The sequence below is a fragment of the Ciconia boyciana genome, chromosome 3 (assembly GCF_034638445.1).
Source record: "Ciconia boyciana chromosome 3, ASM3463844v1, whole genome shotgun sequence".
Taxonomy (NCBI): domain Eukaryota; kingdom Metazoa; phylum Chordata; class Aves; order Ciconiiformes; family Ciconiidae; genus Ciconia; species Ciconia boyciana.
In genome coordinates, this window is record NC_132936.1 from 77,315,353 (window position 1) to 77,338,287 (window position 22,935).

Genomic DNA, 22,935 nt, shown 5'->3' on the forward strand with positions numbered 1-22,935 from the left:
AGCATGAATTTCAGTTATCTTCCATCTTCCCTATCACTTTCAATTCAAGGCTTAGTTTGGTCTTTCCGCCAGATCCTGAGCTTTGGTATTTTGCTCTAAGGATTCAAATTTTGATAATATTGTATAAGCATTTATCTATCCAGAAAAATTCTAACAAATAAGATAATAGCAAGTCAAGTTCCCACATGGATCTTTTTATTCAAGCTCCTAAGGTTTTATAGTTTAGTTTCAACCATCTCAAAAGTGAGGCAAGCAAAACCAAAACAACACTTTCTTATACTGGAAGAAGACTATACACTTAGCATGTGGCAGTAATGGGTATGCTACCCGTTAAATTCAATTGATTTAAAATCACATCCAAGTATAAATTAATGTCTAAGTATATATTTCTTTCCTTGCTACTCTTTAACTGCCCAAGTGTGGCATCAGGATTTAAAAAATATGACATTTTTTCCTTCTGCAGAGAAATACCCAACAGAGACAATACCAGATGTGTTCAGTGACTGGGTGATATTTTATTTAAAAAAAAAAATACATTTTGAGAAGGAATGAGGACTTTTCAGCTGTTTCCAAAAAAGGCACTTTAGTATTTTGACATGAAGGTTCCTGTTTCCTAACCTGAAGATAAATAGCGAAGTTGTCACAAGGAAAGACATACCTTTATCTGAAAAAATAACATCCAGATAAAACCTATGGTATGTATATCGCCTCAGAACATAACATTATGGTAGCTCTCACAGCTACCCAGATGATTTTATACGTTCTTCAAAGGCTTCCTAAAGTCTGTATGTTCTTCATATTTATTCCTGTCAATGAATTGAGGTAAAAAAGTCACACAAAACTTCCAACATAGCATCTCCAGAATTTGCAGAAGTAAAATAAATAGTGTAAATTATGCGAATATGCTGCCAACGTGGAGTTGAGATAGTATCTGTCTCAAATTAACAATTTCAATGAATTAGTAACTAACTGAAAAGTAATATATCTTATACTGAAAACGAAGACGGGAAGTAGTATGAGCAATTGAAGAGTTTCTTCGTGTGGAGGGTGGTTGGATTATGGAACAAGTGACTCAGGCCAGCAATTTAGCTGACGTTTATTAGTTCAGGAAAGAGTTAGCAACAAACATGCAGCAACAAATTATATTTTTGTTTGCTTGTAATAGAGACATACAGATCTCATTTATATGTCATAAATTTAACTATTTTCTGACCTAGTCTTTTCCTGGCATTTACCAAGTCTGTGTTCTTATTCATTAGAAATTTGCAGCAAAACATGCTAAAATATTATTAGCTTGTAGTACCCTGAAATTGCCTAAAAGAACATTTTTTATATCCAGAAAACTGTCAACTGATTTGGAGTCTTATTTGGAAAAAAATGACCTTTCAAGCTAAATACGTACACATTTTTGCCTGATTAATTCTATTTAAAGCTATTTAAAATTCATTAAATTAAAATTTATTTTGAATTTTATGCTTGCAGATAGGAGGCAAAATATACTATCAGCTATTACACACTTCATATTGCAAAGGCAATGCACTCTATCATAAAAAATGGAATAAATCAGGGCATGGTTTGAGGTTTTTTCCTCTCTGCACCTCTAGCAGCAACTATCTCCATAAGGTACATCTGTTAGAGGTTCCTAGGCTTTCTAGACAAGGGAAGGAGATGCCACTGTGCCATGATGAGTTTCTGCTGCTGTTCTGGTATGACAGAAGTGTGAGCTGCCTGATGGCTCAGGTGTTAAGGACTCAGAATGCCAGATATTCCCAAATTATTCTGTGTCTGGATACATTTACTTTGAACAATTGCTCTGTTCCATTAAAACCATATTTCAAAGAAATATTTGAGCAAATATAGATGTTCCCAGATAATTCCATGTTACTTAAGTCAGGAGAATACAGAGATTTTGTTCATTTTGTGCTCCCTTATGTGACAAACCTTAGAATAAGATGGGGTATTATATTCTAAAGCTTGATTCCATGTCTTCTCATCTTGAAAACTGTTAGCAATTGAAAATCAGCATAAAAGGGAAGGATGGGGAAATTATTGCTTCCAATTTCAAGCAATGCAGCTCCTACCTAAAAGCTTTGTTTGTCCTGCTCATCTGAAATTTGAACACCATTAGTTCCTGAAACATGAAAAGAATCCAAATTGAAACAATTAAGCTTGATTTTATTAGAACCAGTAATACATATGAAGCCTTAAAACAAAAGTGGAACACATTGTTATTAATAATAATATGAAATCTACTACTTTTTTTTTTTTCTTATGTTTATACTTCTATTAAGACCACAGGAAAACAGTTACCTTAAAGAATGCTGACTGAAAACAGTTCTTAATTCATATTTTTTGGTTTTGCAAAGGGGTCTCATGTCAGACTTGCCAATAAACCTAGAGGATTAACTTTTAAAAAAAATTTTTGCTTAAACTTGTTAATTATTATTGATAATTGATAATTTGTTATTGTTATTGTTTTTGTTAATTTGTTTAAACTTGTTAATTATTATTAATTACTCCCCCCTTCAAAGTCTACAAGCAGAGTCTACAAGCAGAGTTCATTCATAAACAGGGCAGCAATTTCTCCCCAGGTTATTTTGGTTTTCTGTAGTTAATGTGATTTCAAGTGTTCAACACAAGTCATGCACTTGCCTCCCCCATCTCTTTTTCAGTTGTACAGGAACTCCCTAGCAAAATTATAAGCACATGTTCAACCATCTGGGAAAGTATTTTGACAACGTTGATACAAATTCTGAAATTACTCAAAATTTGAAAAATATGCAAGAGATGCAGTTAAGCTAATTAGTTACTGTGAATAAAAGCACCAGTAAAAATTAATAACTTGCAATGACAGTTCCCTCCCAAATCTTCCAAATACCTACAACAGGGCAAATGAAACAGTGGCTTTGGGGCTAACTTTTTACTGGGAGCTAGAAAGACTAGAAAGTCATATATATACATTGTACATTCAACAAGTGCAGGCTATATAGGATGTAAAAATTGCTCATGGTAATGAAACTTGCTAAATTGCCTTAAAACACAAAATGTAAATGAACTACACACTACAACGCTCAGAAAATTATGTTCTATATACTGTCGGGACACACAGTCACTTCATTTTGAAAGCATCCTCTACAGAAAACTATGAAGAGTTGCTACCTATAATAATTATATGAAACTGAAACCAATCCCATCTGCAGTTGCAATTAAATCACTATCATATAATAACATGTCAATATGTTTTTCTGCAACACTTCATAATAATATATTTTCAGATAGTTTTCTTATTGTACAAGTAACAAACTGACAGTTATTTCTCTGTGGAAATCTTTGGTGTTCATGAGTTAAGGCAGACTGGAAATACAGATCTGAGATAAGTAGAATTAGCTATAAAATACGACAGTCCAAATGTAACTTTGAATTCTAAAACTAACAGGAGTGGGTTTTTTGGCAATGGCAGGAAAAAGTGTTTGTTCTTTTAAGGACAGATTTTAAGTTAGTCTAGCTTTCATATTTATGTTAGGTTTCACAAATGCTTATGAGCACATGCTGTTATTTTGAAGAAGGTCACATCCGCATAGAAAATTTCTGCTAGTTTTGCACTTCACACACAGTTGATTAAAATATATTTATATAATATAATATAATCTATTTAGGAAATCTCTTTCTAAAATCAGTAACTGAACCTTTAATCAGTCATACAACCACTCCCTACAATAGACATCACCTGGAATATTAGACTATGCCTTACATATTTTGCAGTCCTGTTTTTCCCAGTTTTGTACTATGAGGGAAGTTTGCAGAACTTCCATTCAGAAATAAAATTATTGTTAGCAGATTATTTAATTCTCAGTGTCTGGCAGAAGAGTCAAAAGATATGGAAACAAATTCTGCCATCAGACCTAAAAATGCCTGTTTCCTTTAATGCTGGTTAAATCTCAAATCTTTGGTGGGGCCTTAGAACACAGTAACATAATAGCCACAGGAAAGAGTAAATATGCAATTCTGAGTGTATCAGAATTTAACACCTACCACAAGTAAATTACAGTCTGAGAGAGAAAATAGAGATATAGTACTGCATTCTTAAGTATGGACTAATTTATCATTTAATTTTCCTTACAAGTTGGTGAATGTTGACTCAACATGCATGTTTTGAATGCAAGTGAAAGACCAAACTTTAGAAACATATAGCAAAAGGATGAACCTCTCCCAAACAGTATCTTTTACTATAGAATATATTGCATTAATCTCATCTTTCCTCCAAGTTGTCCAGAAACTTTTGAGAAAGGTAATTTTGAAGATAAGCAGTCCCTCTTCACATGAGCAGCTCTCACTGAAGAATGGCTATGCCTGTGTCAGTAAGTAGTGATGCCCAGCAACAGCAAGTCTGCAGAGCCAAACAACTGATTCTGAGGACCCACTACCCACAAAATGGGTATTTCAGAGGGTTTTTATTTCAGATTCGCTTCAGTCAAATTCCATAGACTGAACGCCAGTAGCAGCTGGAGTGCATCTTCTTTTCAACCAAAAAAACCCCGTTTTCATGCATTCCAAGACTGCACTGCAGAATGAATAAAAACAAGGGCACTCCTTACCCAAGTTAAAACACCTGACCTACATACCTGTGCTTAGGTGGAAAATGGGAATAAGCCTTATTACTATATACACTGTCACTTTATAGCTAATTTGTATATGCTGCTTATCGAGTGGAGCGTTGTGGCTCCCAAACTCACAGAGCATGAACTAGATGTCTGTGCTCCCTTTCCTGACTGTCCTGAGCTATGATGTTCTGCATCAGTAGGACAGTCCTGAGAGACAGCAGGAAATCAGCAGCGGTCCACTGTGTAGTGCTGAGTGGCTAGAGGTGCAAATGAAATTTTTGGTACAGTGATTGACTGCTCTCTACCAAACTGAATCAGGAGGTCCTATGAGTTTGAGCTTCTTTTTCATGAAGTTCAATTAACTCTGTGATCTATTTCTTTCAACTTCCAAAATATCCTAATCATACAGATTAATCAAAATTGTCGGAGGACTTTGGTAATTAGCTCTGTAGAAAGTAAGAAAGTCAAGGACATACAAAGATTCAACCTTTAGCAGTATTATCTGTCCAGCTTTACTGCCTAAAGTGGGCATCTTAACATATGCGGTCATCATTAACGTATGCTTTTGCTTTGCAGTTGTTGTTCTATTGTTTCAAAACTAATAGCTGAAAATAAACTGAGAGTAAGCTTTAGTTATTATCCACCGAAATCATGCATGATAAAATACATATCTTCCCGCTGAATTAAAACGGAAGACTGCTGTAGGCAGAAGGGAAGAACATAGCACCTTGGTTCTTCCACAGAACATTCACTTTAAAACACACACATTTTAAAACACAGCATTTGACCTATCTTACAGAAAAGTGTAATAAATTGCAGAAGAGGTAAAGTATAGAACAAACAAAAACATCAAAGCCCACAATTCTAAATTGAAGTTTACTAAAAAATGCAAGTTTGATTCATACTCATTCAGCCCCAGGGTAGGAAGTCTCCAAAAGGCTGGCCTGTGAGACCTCAGATCATCAACCTGAACTCCTCATTGGGTGAAATCTTGACTACAGTAAACACATTTACAATCAACAAAAAAAAAAAGTCCACATGAGAAGCGAATAAGCAAAGCGTACAGAAAGAGTACTTTTTCTTACACAGTCAATGTATCTTGACTACACAAGAAAGAACCCCTAACATAGTCTACATAACAATATACTAAAATATAAAAGCAGCAGTATTGGCAGATTGCACTGTAAGTGATTATTTGGACACATAACAGCAGGTTGTAGTGCCTCTTGTAGCTGAAAACCTGCAGTTCACATTCCAGGATGAAAGCCTCGAAATGAATTAATGCACCTTGATATAATCAAATCACATGGATGTAACTTACTATTACAATGAAAAAAGGATAAAATTCATTAGTATAAATAAATTTCTATCAGAAATATAAGTGCATGTCATAAGCTTTTCCTGACTTACACAGGAAACTTACCAGCCTGACATAGCCAAATAAGGCATTTCTTCAAGTTCCATTTTACTCAAGAAAATAGTAGTCTTCTTCAAAACTACATAAAGTTACATAACTATGAAGATTACTGAGTTATAGGGACATTAAAATACATACTGCAGCCTCCTCCCTGTAGCGTAATGAAGTCAGGACATGACACACACTTCTTCAGCAACAAGACCTCACATGCCGTTCCTGGTATGCACCTTTTGAAATGTCAGGACGCCAATGCTATTTTAAAAAGGACTGAACGAAGCTACCACAAAGAGATTTCAAAGTGGGCAATGACAAAAGAAGCCTCAAAAGCAAACCTCATCTTTCTCTCATTTTAGGAAAGGTTATTTCTCTCTCAAATCCTCTCTTTTCTAAACTCTAATGCAACTTCTCTCATATAAGCAGCACTAGAAACCCCGGTGTTGACTGATGGTCTCCAGTACAGTGCAACTTTAGAATTGCAGATACTGGTCTTACTGTGAGCTCGTGTATATCCTACAGGGCTATTACTGTTCTTTGCTGCTAGAAAAGTTCAATTTTTAGCTTTAACTATAAATACACGATACATCACACTAAATCACTTTACAATGGAAGTAGCATGTCTCCTAATGCAGTGAAACAACAAAACATATGAAAGTTTCCATAAATGTGAACAAAGTGAACTCTCTCTACAGTTCTAGATTTCATTTATTTATCAATAGCAATTTTTTCAATATTTTCTATAGCCCACAGGGGCCTTGCAAAGTCAATCCTTCTTTTTAATAGAAAAATAACGTTTCTGAGAGATTTGAATTATGTCAGGAGATAAGTAATTCACAGACTGCTTTATGACTGACACATATACACTCAGAGACACAAGGAGATTAAATCCTGTGGCTACTTGAGGTATGAACCCATTCTGTGTCAATCTTCCTCCATTTGTTTCTGGAGACTGACACTGTGCAGTGCTCACCAGTCAGAAATGCATCAATCCTTCAGAGAAACAGGAGAGAGAACTTTCATTTGCATTCACTTAAATAGATGAGATCAGCAATGAATTCCATCGGAAATGAACACTTCTGGGGATGCTGCTTTTATTACCTCTGCAGTGATAAAGGATGGCATTTACAGAATGGTCCTCTGAAAAGCAAGTGCACAAATCATTGCAGGCATATAGTGTAGGTACTAATGCAGTTATGGGTTACTGCATCCAGTTTCTCCACTCTTCTGAAATCAGAATTAGAACTCATAGCTTTAATTTATAATAAGGCTAAGTGCTTACCTAGCTGAACAGTGCTTATATGGCCAACATTTCTGGTTGAAAATATATCCCACCAAATCAACAGTTACTGGTTCAACCTCCCCAAATCTTGTTTCCTATAATGTATTTGGAATTGAACACAATTCTGCAGTGCAATTCTGCAGTCATTCATTTGCCTTGCTGGATTATAGGATAACAATTCCCAGTATCTGCCTTCATTTTAAATGGTAATATTGAGTATGCTGAGCAAGTTTAAGTTTTATATTTTGTTTCAATTTATTGTTGTAGGTAATGCATTCACAGACTAGCTCAAGTCAGGTAAATGTGCTGGAGTATTTCCTAAATCAGTTTCCCAGACAATAGACTTGCATGGATTACTGCTCTTCAGTTTGGATTTCTTTTGTCTTCTTTACAAATGTACTGAATAAAGTCCTAGTCTTTTAAATTTAAAAAAAAAAGATCACCATTGAGCAAGGGAGAAGTCTTTAATCTTATCTGATGATATGCTTAAGAAATCACTTGGGTCTGGTGACCCACTAAGTGGGTCTACCACTAAGGTAGATTTCTGCATGCAATCACACCTCTTGTGAAGGTGGTAACATGTTCATCTCCGTTATTTTAGGTTTCAGGCCTTGAATGTAGTTCTTTATATTCTCCTCAAGTAACCTTGCATTGCAAATTATATTAACACATTGACAATTTCCAATTCCAAAAGTTACTGGAAATTTTTTAAATGGTGGCTTACCAGTGGTTGCTGTCAATTCATACGCTTTTGCAATCCAATTCCTTGGGTTTCCTTGCTTTTGCAGTCATCTTTAATATATCTTAACCTTCACCTTACCTCTTGCTTTCCTGCCTGGTAGGACAACCTCAGATGCTTCATGAACTCTGCCGTATAATAGATTTTTCTTCAGTTGCTCATCTCATCTCCCTCACATTTAGTAAATGCCATATAATTAAGCATAACCCCTTCTCTCAAACCTTTCAGGTCTACCTGAACCTTTTTTATCTGAAATTCCCACAATCCTTCTAGTCTTCTGATACTCAGTCTTGAAATGTTTACATCAGCATGGCATATATTTCTACATGTATCCTTTCTTCCCCTTGTTATTCTGCTGCTTTGTTGCACCACTTCCTCTCTTCCTTTGTCCCAGTGGAATGCGTTGAAAATCTTCCTATGACGGCACAAAAATTTATAAAACTGTTTTGAGAAAACTAACAGAAGTTTCCACTACTACTTGCTGCCCAGAAAAAAAAATTACATAAAATATTACATAAAAATTCCAGTATTATAAAGCTGAGCATCTTAGTACATTCAGAAGAAAGGCACTACAGTTTTCACCATTAACAAAGAAAAAGGGAACACTGTCACAAAGACTAAGGTTTCCAATGATATATATCCAATTGGTCATTTTAATTTATTTATTGTCATTTACTGCCATTGAGACATTTTTGCTATAAAATTCTGACAGTAGAAACATTAAGATGTTTTAAAATTGCATTGATTCTTCCTTTCCTGAAGCTCAGACACTTTCAGTTACGTGTTCTTAAGCTATAGTAATAAACACACTGCTATAAGATATATGGTAAACAAAGACCCCAAATCACCACCTAGGGTAACAAAAATAATGCAGGAATAAAGGTTAAATGATGTTGGTTAAAGACGAAAGTAGCTATTATATTCTGTACTTAAACATACTTGCATACTTTTATCTGTTTTGAACTCACAATATGCTGCATACTGTGAAAGATACAAATGATGAGATTGATATGTTAAAGATGCTAAGGTAGTACAGTAAAAATATTTTATAGGATAATTTGGGATGAGCTGCATAAGAAACAAATCACGAAGTCAGAGCTCTGGTATATCACGCATACCAAATATATGACAATAAAACTTTTATATGTTTCCATCATGCTGTTTTATGTCAAATAGTTAATAGGGAAAAACTGTATTAGAATTGTTTTTGAAGTTTAAAGATGTTTCATCATTGGTATCTTTTTTATATTAATTTTACCATAAAACTAGCAACTGTGGTGTCATGTACATGTCTCTTCATGAGAAGTGTATCCTCATCAACCAAAAAATTGCCAACATTTACATACCTTTTCAAAATTACCTAAAATAAGGTGATAACTTTTTATACATTATCACACATATATAGACAAACTGATATGAAGATATGCATGAAGTCAAATATCTCACAGGAGGGCCTGGCTGTTCTCCTGCCAGGAACACACCTGTCTGAGATCATAGAATCATAGAATACCAAGTTGGAAGGGATCTCAAGGATCATCTGGTCCAACCTTTCTCGGCAAAAGCATGGTCTAGACAAGATGGCCCAGCACCCTGTCCAGCCGAATCTTAAAAGTGTCCAATGTTGTGGAATCGACCACTTCCCTGGGGAGATGATTCCAATGGCTGATTTTTCTCATTGTGAAAAATTTTCCTCTTGTGTCCAATCAGAATCTCCCTAGGAGTAACTTGTACCCATTACCCCTCGTCTTTTCCATGTGACTCTTTGTAGAAAGGGAGTCTCCATCTTCTTTGCAGCCACCTTTTAAATACTGGAATGTGGTGATAAGGTCTCCCCTAAGCCTTCTTTTCCCAAGGCTGAAAAAACACAGTTCTCTCAGCCTTTCCTCCTATGGCAGGTTTCCCAGTCCTTTGATCATCTTTGTGGCCCATCTCTGGACCCTTTCCAGCCTGTCCACGTCTTTTTTGTATAGCGGGGACCAAAACTGAACACAGTACTCCAGGTGTGGCCTGACAAGGACTCAGTAGAGTGGAATAATGACTTCTTTATCTCTGCTGGTGATGCTCTTGTTGATGCAACCCAGCATCCTGTTGGCCTGCTTTGCCACAGCAGCACACTGTTCACTCATATTGAGCTTGTTGTCCACCAGGACCCCAGGTGGGCTGCACTGAGCTGCTCCCCAGCTGGGTAGATCCCAGCCTGTGCTACACTCCTGGATTATGTTTTCCCAGGTGCAAGACCTAACATTTGTCTTGGCTGAACTTCATATGGTTCTTGTTAGCCCACTTTTCCAGTCTATCCAGGTCTTCCTGCAGGGTGGCTCTCCCTTCCAAAGTGCCCACTTCCCCACCTAGTTTGGTATCACCAGCAAACTTCATCAGGGTACGCTTGATCCCACCATTCAGACCACTTATGAAGATATTAAACAGTGTTGGGCCCAATATTGATCCCTGGGGGACCCCACTTGTGACAGGTTGCCAGTTTGAAATAGAGCTATTTACCACCACCCTCTGGGTGCGGCCTGTAAGCCAGTTCCCCACCCACCACACAGATCACTTGTCTAGACCGTAACGAATCAGTTTCTCTAGGAGGAGGCTGTCGGAAACCATATCAAAAGCCTTGGAGAAATCCAGGTAGACAATGTCCACCGCTTGCCCGAAATCAACCGAGCAGGTTGCTTTGTCATAGAAGGCGATCAGGTTTGTCAAGCACGATTTGACGTTGGTGAATCCGTGCTGGCTTTTCTGATTCACGTGCTTCATTTGACTTGTGATAGCCCCCAGGAGGATTTGTTCCATAACTTTCCCAGGGCCTGAAGTAAGACTGATGGGCCTATAATTTCCTGGATCCTCCTTTAAGCCCTTCTTGTAGATAGGGGTGACATTAGCCTGCTTCCAGTCTTCTGGGACGTCCCCTGAGCTCCATGACTTCTCAAAGATTATGGAGAGCATCCCTGCAATGATGTCGGCCAGCTCTCTTAACGCTCTCAGGTGGATATTGTCAGGGCCCATCGATTTGTAGGGGTCAAGCTCCTGTAATAGTTCACATCCCAACTTTTCCTTCACTGACGGTGAGTCTGTGTTTGCATCAACCTGGATTTTTGTTCCCCAGGCCTGAGGCCCAACAGTGCTGGTAAAGACAGAGGTGAAGCAAGTGTTGAGAACCTCTGCCTTTTCAGCATTGTTGTTGACTGATTCACCTCTCTTGTTTAACAGCGGGCCAATATTTTCCTTCTGTTTCTGCTTGTTGTTTACATACCTGAAGAATCCTTTCTTGTAGTTTTTGACATCTCTGGCCAATTTCTATTCTAGCCGAGCTTTTGCTTTTCTAACTGCATCTCTGCACGCCCTGGCAATGCCCTTGTAATTCTCAACGGGTATTCGTCCGCTTTTCCATCTCTGGTACACTTCTCTCTTGGTTTTGAGCAGACTCAGAAGCTTGCAGTTAAGCCAAGGGGGTCTCTTGGTCCACCTGTTTCCCTTACCTTTAAAGGGGATGAACTGTTTTTGTGCTTCCAGGAGAGCGTTCTTGAAAAACTCCCAGCACTGGCTCCTTTATCCTCCACGGAAGCTTCCCACGGAATCCCTCCCAACTGAGCTCTGAGCGAGCTGAAGTTTGCTCTTCTAAAATCTAAAACCTTTGTCTTAGTATTAACCTTCAGCATGCTCAGCAGGATGCCAAACTCCACAATATTGTGATCGCTGCAGCCAAGGCTATCGCTAACCGAGATATTACAAAACAGGTTTTCTTGGTTTGTGAGTAGCAAGTCCACCAGTGCCTCATTCCTGGTTGGCACATCTAACATTTGTATGAAGAAGCAGTCCTCTATGCATTCCAGGAGCTTGACAGATGACATGTGAGCTGCTGTATTGTTCCTCCAGCAAATGTCTGGGTAGTTGAAGGCACCCATATGAACCAGGTTCTGTTGACCCGAAGCTTGCTTAAGTGACTCAAATATTGCTTTGTTGGCCTTATCATCTTGGTTTGGAGGTCAGTAGCAGATGCCTACTGTAAGATGCGCCTTGGAGACAACCCCTCTGATCTTGACCCAGAGGCATTCGATAGGGCTTCCACAATCACCATAGTTGACTTCTATACATTCAAGATTCTCAACATAGAGCACGACTCCTCCTCCTCTTCTTCCCTGCCTGTCTTTATGAAACAGCCTATAGCAATCCATCGCGATCCTCCAGTCATGTGACTTGTCCCACCATGTTTCAGTTATTCCTATGACATCGTAACCTTCTGACTAGGCATGGAGCTGCAGCTCCTCCTGTTTGTTCCCCAGGCTGTGTGCATTGGTATACATACACTTGAGGTGGTTGGTCTTCTGGTTCTCATCTTGGGAAGCAGCTAAGGAACATTTGTCACTGTTCTGGTTGGCCTGGCTTATTGCCCAGTTGGCTGCAATGGAATGAGCATTGCCACTTTGGACCCTCCCACTTTGGACCACTTTAAACTGTCCTTCAGTTTAAAGCCCGCCTCACCAAGTTGGCCAGCCTGCTGCCAAAGATTCCCTTGCCTCTTCTAGACAGGTGGATCCCATCCCTCTCTAACAGGCTATAGTCATCAAAGAATGTCCCGTTGTCATAAAAGCCAAAACCCTCACAATGGCACCAGCTATGAAGCCAGAAGTTGATTTGCATTATATGTCTATTTCTGGCTGCAGCCTTTCCTCTAACTGGTAAAATGGAAGAAAAGATAACTTGGGCACCAATACTTTTCGCTTGCACCCCCAGGGCTTTGTAGTCTTCCTTGATTCCGCCCAGGTTCTGGCTTGCGGTGTCATTCCTGCCCACACGAAAGAGTAGCAATTGGTAGTAGTCTGTGCTCTTGACAAGTTGTGGCACCCTCTCAGCATCGTTTTGGAACACTGGAAGGCAGCATACCTCTCATGACTCCCTGTCAGATCACAATCCTCCCCAGATTTCCCACAAGGCCCCCTCCACTACCTGCAGATTATCCTGTAGCTCTATATCCTCCTGCAGATCTGTCAGCTTCTTGGTTAGATACAAGAAAATCAGAAAACACGGAGGTCAACAGCTAGTATAGAAGTATATCATCCAATGAGAGACAGAAACCATAAGCAGAAGAAAATGTCAGCTCATTGGCAGGTAGAGCAGATCTGCAAGGCAACTTAGTTTTCTCATTCTATCCCCCCCCCTTTATTGCACAGGCTGGGAAAGGGAAAGATTAGAAAGAACAATTAGCTTCCTAAGCTGGTTTAACACTGCAATGGGCAACAGATACTGGATGGAAACAAGACTTCAAAGAACTGGAATTGATTGGGAGAGGCAGAAATGGAAGCAGGAAAAGTGACTTGGAACTGTGGGAAACTAATAAGAAAAGCGGTACAGGTGAGGAAAACACTGATCAATTCATTCAGGAACAGCACTGGACTCAGCAGGAATGGGAGTCACATCTGTACTTCTGTGGGTGGAAGGTACAGCGTTTCACACTAGCTGAGGAGCTTCCCCAGGACAGTAAGGATTTTTTGTGTGTGTGTGAAAGAGAAAAAAGGAGAGAGAGGAAGAGGGAGAGAATGAGTGAGAGAGAAAATGAGAGGGAGAGAGAATGAGATGGAGAATGCTGGTTCATGGAAAGTCAATGGCATCACTTTCACTAAATCAATGGAGACAGTATTTTACCTGAAAAAAAATGAAGTAATAACCTGTTCTGTACATGAAGAAAGTGAAAATTATTTCATTTGTGGAACGGGTACTTTTGCTTCTTTATTTAGCCTAAATGAGGAGAGAAAATGGTATTGCTCTGTTGTTCTGCTTATTACTGATTTTTTTTAAAACGCATCACATTAATTTCTTCAACAGGCTTTTAGAGTTCATAAGAAAGCTTCTAGGAATTGTAAATTCATCGAGGGCTGCTCCAATGAAATGATATATAAGGAATTATATTCTTAATTTGCTTCAATCACTCCTAAAATAATTGTCTTCTTTCTCTTTAAGCCTGTATTGGTGTTATTTTTTTAGGATGACCTGTGTTATTTCCTTTCATGGGGCCTTTGCTGTCATAATGCAACAACCCTGTTCTTTTGATTTCTTCTTCCCCCCCTCAACCTCCCCATCAAAGCTGCTCCTAACAGGAATAATTCTGCGTCTCCTAGGGTACGGAGGTTTATCCGTGATGAAAACCGTAATCACATATGAAGCATTTAAGTTTCCCTCCCACATTTTCAATTAAAATGAGTGAGAAAGCTTGAAAAACAAAAATAAAAGAAGGAAACCCAGAATGGTTTACTAAATAGCTGTGTGACCTTGATAATCACAAATATGAATGTATTACAGATGACATTTCAGACGATCAGAGCTGTAAAAATTTAAATAAGTAAAATTAAGACTAAAGCAAAGAAATTACAATGCAAGGGACTACATTCCATCTTTGTATTGAGGAGGCATATTTGGTATGCAACCTGCTATTTTAAAATATATTTCCAACACTGAAGTTTCCATCTCTTCCTTTACGATTTTGCTTTCCAGACACAAAATTCTCAATGTTAAAAAATAATCCACAGATATTCTGTCCCAATTTCCGTTTCTTAATCCAGCATTTTCACTATGTAAAGTGTTAAATAAATCCTATTTTTGCTTGTTTTTTAACACAATACAAATATTTGTCAATGGTTGTTCTACTTTAGTTTCAAATTAGAAAATACATAGCCTCTATGGATCCTTCCTTATAAATGTAGTCTACCAGAATAGTTAATACCATGTCTTTCTTTTGGGGAAAAGGGAGGAAAAAGGAAGGAAGGAAATAACCCTCTTATCCTTGAAGTTCTGCTAATTCAACTATAGTTTTTAGTAATGGTGTGCAATATGCTAAACACTTTTTCACCAGAACAATTTAGAAAGGTGGTGAATGAAAGACGTGGGCTGAGCTTTTACTGTCATGATTTACAAATGCATAAAAGTTATTACTCTCTGCCACCACTCCAACAACTACAGCTTTTTGAAGTTTTTTCTTACACATTTTCCCTCCTGCAACCTAAAGCAAGATCCAAATCAGAAAATGGGCAGCACTGTAAACATATGAATTGGATTATACTCATGACGAGGGAGAAAGATTCAACAAGTGTCTGTGTAATGCAAGTGTTCAGGTAGAAAACAAAAGCACATCTAATATCAGGGCAATTTTCAAGATAATTTCATTCTGAAACACTATATATGTCTTGAGAAGAACTACAGTGGTTTGCCGGAGGAGTTTCTTGTCAACATACTGTATTTCATGCAAATAGTATTGCGGTTTCTCTATCAGTCCCACGCAAAGCAAATGCTCTTTCAGAAATGGATTTCGTAAAATCCACTTAATGGCCTAAATGTAGTGAATTTTAACTGCCTAAGAGAAATTAAGTTTAAAAAAAAATAATAAATCATCTACTGCCTGAACACGTTCTCACACATAAGAAAGTAGTAACAACCACAGATGGAAAGGAAATTAATTCAATAGACTCCCAATTTACTGAAACTGTCAGCAAAGTGGAAAACAAAAGAAACTCACATTTAGAAATTCGGAAATTATTCTAAAAGGGCAACACAGGTCATTCAGAAATATTATGAGTCAGTAAGACTCCTATAAGAATACTGGCACCAGCAACCCTGTTCCAGGGAACCATGAACCAGATTTAGTGGACAACACAGAATTCATCTAGGTACCAAAACCCAGATACTTCTAGAAATTAAATACAACTTTGTAGAGAGTGCACGCTGCAGAAAGTTTGCAAAGAAAACTCTGTCGCACGTTCTCCTCAACCATCAGCAGACCAACTAAAACACATAAGAAATGTCAGAAGAATCCAGAAGGTACCGGCAAAGTTCAAGGCCATCCTAGATGCTGCAGCCCCCTCAAACACAGCCCATTCACTTTCTGGAGTTACCAAACTACATGAAGATAATTTATCCCTTGTTTAGCTATAGTTAAATCTTTTTCATAGTCTCCTATTTCCAGGAAAAACTTAACATAAAAAAGAATAGAACAGCAATGCATTTAAAAGCAGAATGGAAATGTGTTACTGGGCTCGAAGGTCTAATTTATTAATGCATTTAGATCTTGATCTGCCAGAACAATTAACAAGCAATGTACCCTCTTAAACAGATATGGAAAGTCTGTAGACCTGAGCTGGCCCTGACTTAATTTCATACTAAATATGGCTACATGGTACTTTCCACATTCCTTATGGGCATAGAATACCACAAGGTCCATCACAAGTCTTGGAAAAACTTATTCAACGTGTAGAGTCTCTGTTGTCACAGACAGTGAGTCTGCAGCCATCAAAAAAAGCAAGAGTGAGTGGTACTGTTATCCACTCATTTAGCCAAATCCATATTAGCTGGCAACACAGATGGCATCTCTAGATTTCCTTTATTACGATAATATACCTACGTATTCTTCAGCTAGCTTTTTCAGTTTTGAAGAAGTACAATGCACATCTCTTCCAGCTTTACAAGAAAAGATCCACAGGTCGATCAAATATTGACCCAAAATACTGATTTAAACACACACACATAAAATCATTTTCTCTCTTTGAATTTCACATAGGATGATTGATTCAGTCAGGATGTCTGTGAGCAAATCTCTCCAAACAGCATTTACGTATGCAAATGTTGGCTCAACTGTATTCTCTAACCCGCAAAACTGCTGAATAGCAAAGATATTCCCGTGACCGATTCAGTATCCTATACACAAAACTGTAGGTTGTAACAAAAGGCACTACTTGTTGAGTATGTCAAAAGACCCATTCTAATCTTAGTGTTCATGGGTTTATAACTAAAGTTGAGCACATGGGGGTTTTTTGCTGGTTAGGGACACATTTTGCACTGTGTCACCTGGTTTCTCCTTTGTACCTTCAGCAAACTGAAACAGGGAAACACAAGAACTGCTGGAAGCTCTATTGTACTGAGCTGTGCTTAGAGAGTAAGAAAGTTGCTATACATTTAGGTACCCAAGGTCCTTTTTCGATAAAATGCAATGTTCCATTGTTCAAATGCCTGTTTCTGCTAAAAAAGTTGTTCACTGAGAACAATGGTATTAACAATACCCTATTTTCATAAATATTTAAAATGGGAGAGATATAAACTGAGACCCGTCGTCACAAGGTGCTCTCTCTGTCCTTCAGTTTTTCACACAATAGCACTGGAAAGTGCTTTCAGTAGAACCAGGTGCCCCCTGGATTGACCTCAAATGTTTACTATTCAGTTATGCTCATCGTCTCACACACCAGGGTTTAACAATACTTCTAGTCATGTTTGTTTCTTGAACATATGTATAAATAATTTTAGGAAAGCACCTATATGGATGGATGCAGTCAAAGCCAAATTCATGTGAAGCCTATGCTCCAAGCCTCGAGCCTATGCTCCAGTCAAATGCAAGCTAACTCTGATTTAGAAGCTGTCTCAGTGGAGCACTGCGCTAAAGCTAACAAGTCCTGCTACTAATCACATGCTTAGTCTTCTTCTGTTTCAAAGAACTGTATTTTCTACATTTACCTCATAGAGGAAACACTGTCAAAAAGAAATAGTATTGGATTGGGAAAAAGAAGACTTAATTCTATCCCTGTTTTGCTACTGACTGTGAACAAGCCAGGCTACTGATTCCCATCACATCATTTGTCTGCCTTACTCATTTACACTGTAAGCTCTGCAAGGCAGGGAATATCTCTTACAAACTGCTTGCAAAGAGCTTCTTCACACAAAGGGATTTTGAGTTCTCCAAGAAAGGGCAAGCCTGTACTAATATAATACTGCTTCTATTACTAGTAGGAAATTTCAAATTGTTTGCATTGAACAAAATTGTGTATCAATAAATACTACATGTTTTGCTTCCAGAAGGCTTGTTAACTAATTTTGTCATTCTTGGAGGCAATGACAACATTGTTGTAAGCAGTCATCTCCCGTTACAACACTTCAATGTTCCTGATACGCAGCTACCTCCCATTTATTCCTTTGGTGACTCTGTTATGGTTCTGTTCTTCTTTCGCCTTTATGATTGCCACGAGATCTTACCACCATTCTCATATACTCATGACAGCCTTCTGAAAGAATTCCTATTTTGGGTATATATTAATTAATTACCTCTATTCATTCCAAAGTGAACTGTAATCAGCAGGGAGCTCTTCATCATTCTTCGGAATATTTAGCACCCTTAAAGTGACACCATTTGCTGTACTTTTAGGAAGCAGCTTATTGCTCTAATTCCTTCTTACGAGACCCAAATTTTGCAGATCTCATTCTTCATCCAGTCATTACCAATCTTTCCTTACCATGGCTCTAATTTCACTACTTGCCCCTTAGTCACTAGCTAAGATACTAATCTCCCCTGTGCACAGCTGAATCAGTGTCTAATCTTCCTCTCTTTTTTCAAGGACACAACACTTATCCGAGGTACCGAATTAAATGTCTCCACACGTATTTCACTTCTACCCTTCCTACAATTTTTTTACTGTTGTTGTTGATATCAAATTACTTATTTAAGATCTCAACTTGGCACTTTCTTTCTTATAATAATTTCTCTTTAATGTTTGTCCATTCTGGCTTCATTTCTTTTTTACAGGTTTCAGCTACCATTAAAGATTTTTCCTTCTCTCCAAACAGGAAAACAAATGCAGTTTTCACATTCTCAGTTATGTTTTGTATCAGCTGCCTGAGATCCTAAAGTAGCTGTCAAGCCAAATCTAGTTGTTCTGTGAGCTGTGAAACCAATAAAGTTTGCTATCCTGGAGTATTTCCTATATCCCTGCCCCATACTCCTGCAATTACCGCAGCTTTTCCCATATCCTCTATAATCTCATTATCTGTAATACTATCAGTTCTCCTTCCTGACCTCTAGATTCTCGCACAGTATCTTGGGCAAATAAGTTCAAAAGTAATTTACGAAAAATGGAAGGACAAAATGGTCTTACTAGAAATTCTACGTTATTATACAATAAAATAACTTAAAAGCATCAGCTGAGTACACATCTATGTTGTATTTTTCTTGTTCTGCATGCAAATCCGTAGGTCTAGAAAACAAGAGCTAGTTAATTTGCTCGTATGTGATGGTAACTCTGAAATTACAGATGCAACATAAATGCCAGCAGTTAGTATTTCACTAGCACTCAAATTTTACTAGCATTCAGCTTTTTATGCAAAAAGCCCCAAACAGCCTACCACAGGAACTCAAACACCTCAAAGCCTCAACTGTTCTTCTTGTGCTGACAAATTTCCACGATAAATAAATACACATACACAAATAGATGACAGAAAAAATTGCAAACACAGAAGCAGAGTAAAATACACTTAATTAAATATCAAGAATAAAAATGCAGTTGATACACTGCTGGTGATATTAATCATTGCAATATTTAAGACACTTAAATAAAGAAGTATGGATTATACCATCTGAAACAGCTTTTGAACTTCCTACTTGCTTTAGAAGCCAAGAGTCAAAGCAATGAGTCTAGGTCCAATTTACTAAATAATGAAAAGTCCTGACTACCCATGGTAATTCTGACATTCCAAGGAAAAGAATTAAGTCATCAGCAGGCCTGTATATTTGCAAAGCAATTTTTAATTTACTCTGGCAACACATTGTATGTTGTAGCCAACAACAAACTTGGTTGCAAGTGTAAAACTGGGCTCAAAACCTGTGTTTTGTGCTGACATAAAGGCAGTAACACCAATACCTACAGCTTCCCAGGAAATGCTAAATGGTTCAGAAGCTTCTGACAGAACAACACAGACACCCAAATCTAGCAACTGGCAACTGACAACTTCTACAATTCACATCATATTTTTTTTTTATTCTTACATTTTCATATATGTTTTCACATATAAGTAAGTGAAGCACATTTCTGTTTATGCCGTGAATATATGCATCAACACTATCCACAGGTGATGCATTGGAGACTGACAACAATTCACATTTCTATACCTTCCTTTGTGTGCTGAGACTCCCTAAAACCCTTTGGAAAGCAGTAAATATCATACCCAAGGAGAAATAGTGATAGGTCATCAATACAGTAGTGACTTTCTGTACCCAGGCTTAGCAGCCATTCTAAGTACAGCAATACTTCTGAAATATGAGTGCCGATTAATCTGAAATAATAGTTCTGCCTGTGAGGGATCTTTTATATAATCACCTGCACTACTACAGATTGCACCTGCAGTTCTTTGATACCACTGCAGAAGGACAGCAAGTTCATTAAATCAGTACTTGCACTCCATCAAAAGGCCAGTAGGTTTCCCTAAGTTCCCCAAATGTCTTAAATGTGTGATCTTATGCTAAGCCCTGGCTACCCGAGTGAACTGCCAAATCCACATACAGGATGAACAAAAATATTTATAAAGCAACTGCAGCAGCACTGGTAACGGTAGCAAAGCCAACAAGGAAGAGAAAGTTGAACCTATCTTTCCATGCTTACTACTGCTCACCACAGATGAACAGCCCTCTGCATTTATTGAGGAGAACAGTTAGCTAACCTTCAGGAGCTGAAATTCAGATACCTACTTATAGCTGCTCTTCCATGCTCCTTGCTACTCTCAGCTTCACAGGTTTATGAGTTCAGTGGTTTGGAATACACTTCTGTGGGCTTTCTGATCTGGAACCATCCCTCCAACAGTGCATTCACCTGCGTGCACAGGCAGCAGCACATGGAGCAGCAGCAGCCCTGTAGCTATCCTCCAGGGGTCACAATTGGGTTACAAATTCTATAAAATGTGATGACTCTGCAACCTGATTTAGAGCAATTTATTCACATCCTTCTTCATTAAGATTCAAATGGAATAAGTAAGATAGAAATTGAACAGATACAGAAATTGTGCATGGCTTGCTTCTGTAGCCAGTAAACATTTATTCACTAGGCACAGCTCGCTCTCGTGCTCTCTCTCATATTCTCTCTCTTCCCCTATCCTTCCTGCTTGCTGTTTTAATGCATAATTAAGAAGGTCAGAATTAATGAAGCAGTGTGGAGTAAAGTTCAAGGAATCCCCAGGCACTATTTATTCTATTAGATCTCAGGCATGAATGTCAGACTGGCAGCATTAGAGGCAGAGGCAGTGTAGCTGGCAGCAGTCCAGAAGCAAAGCTACCAAGGGAGACTTACCTGCAGTGTCAAGTCATTGCTGAGCTCCCTCCCTGCAAAAATCACCCGCAGCTGGTCAGCTGGAACTCCCTGTCGCTGGGCAACCGCCTCTTTCAGCTGGAGGATGCTGGCATCCGAACCAACCTCCACTGGGAAGCCATGGCTGGAGTTGAACCTGACAAACACTGAACAAGAGCAAAACACCTTTTAAAGTGAGCATTTCTCACGACGTGTTCATACTAGAGAGACTACGAGAGGCTTATTCTTCAATTTCAGGGAGCATGTACTATTTTCAGAGAAAAGCTATCAATACTGCAGTGTACCATTTTGAAACCCATCACAGAATAGTTAGTGACCAATAAACAAAACCCATGTGTTTCCCCTTGGCAGTGTTAGAAATTACAGAGAACAGTCAGAATCAAACGAAACCCAGATAGGTAGCTGTCTAAGTAGTCGCTAATTGGCACAACAGATTTTCAGTTCAGTCCTAACCTTAGTGGGCATGGGGCACACACACATTCTGTGCCCCTCATGCTCTTCCCCACTGCACATAACAAATAAATGCAGGAAACTGAGGCATGCTTTAGAGCCAAAGTGCATTAAATAATACAAGGGAAAACAATTCCTTGTTACACATTAAAGCACAGTCACATAAACTGGTTTCCCATAGATATAATTCTACAGAAGATAATGACAGAGAGAAAATCACAAGCTAGCAGAAATGTTTGGGATTGTTGTATTAGAGCGTGGTCTTTTCAGAGTTCACTAAAATATCTGCAATACATAACTCCTGCCAGCATCCACCTTCAGTGCGGAAAATCACTACTGCACCAGTCATATCATTTTTAGAGCTGCAGCAACTAGTTTATACATCCAGAGAAGTCTGGCAAATAAACTCATAAGCTTCCTGCCATTCAGTGGGCAGATCTGTTTTTCATAAGGAGTCTGAATGTGCTCATTGAGCCCATGGTCAGGGGAATGACTACAAGAACTATGAAACAGGAAAAAACCTCATTACAACTGTATCAGTCACGGAGATTGTATGAACAGTAGACATGTTCCCAGTGGACCACTTCAACCAATAGCCCCACAGGCAGGAAGCAAAGGAATTAGCAAAACTCAATATAAAACAAAAAATCATTTATATCCATTAGATAGTGGGTACCTGTCACCTAAATTGCTTGGGTATTGATTGTAACAACCAGCCTTCTTAAAGATTTATTTCCCATTCCCACTGCAATGTTTTAGCTGAAGATGTTATTCCTTTGCATTTTTGACAACTGATAGAAGCATAAGGTCAAAAGTATTTATATAGTTGAAAGAAATAACTATTTTTAAAACTGAAAATTGTATCTTTATGATTTTTCAAACACATAAAGTCTACCTGACACTTCAAAGTTGTCAGATGCTTGAAGTGCATTTGAATATGGCTAAGAACACTGCCATTGCTTGCTGAGCAATGAATGTTGTAAATATCTGCAATTTCACATCTTCAATTCAGATCTGGCTAATCTTTAAGGGACAAGGCCATGTACCAATAAAATTTTACACAACGTTTTAAGTTTTGCACTTGAAAGTACCCTCTTAATGTACTAAAATGCAGGGTAGGATTGCATAATGCTGTGTCAGGCAGGGTGCAGTACATATGCCCTGCAGCATGTTACAGTCTCCTGTAGTACATCTCGTTACTGGTTTTGATTTCTATTTAAAGGTGTTCTGGAAATAACTAAACTGTGCAAGCTGTATTGTCAGACTGTTCAGAAAATCAGCAGAATTTGAATTTTATTTTGATTGTGGTTGGGAGAGTGAAGGAGGACTTATATGACAAAAAGTAG

General features: G+C 38.3%; 1 protein-coding gene across 1 annotated transcript in view; it reads right to left on the reverse strand.

Annotated features, from left to right (window-relative positions):
- PRKN (parkin RBR E3 ubiquitin protein ligase) overlaps window positions 1–22,935 on the reverse strand; it is a 784,012-nt gene that overhangs the window by 601,615 nt on the left and 159,462 nt on the right. The window contains exon 2 of the mRNA XM_072857961.1: window positions 21,122–21,285. Coding sequence (XP_072714062.1) covers window positions 21,122–21,285 — 164 coding nt within the window. The remainder of the gene's footprint in view (window positions 1–21,121; window positions 21,286–22,935) is intronic.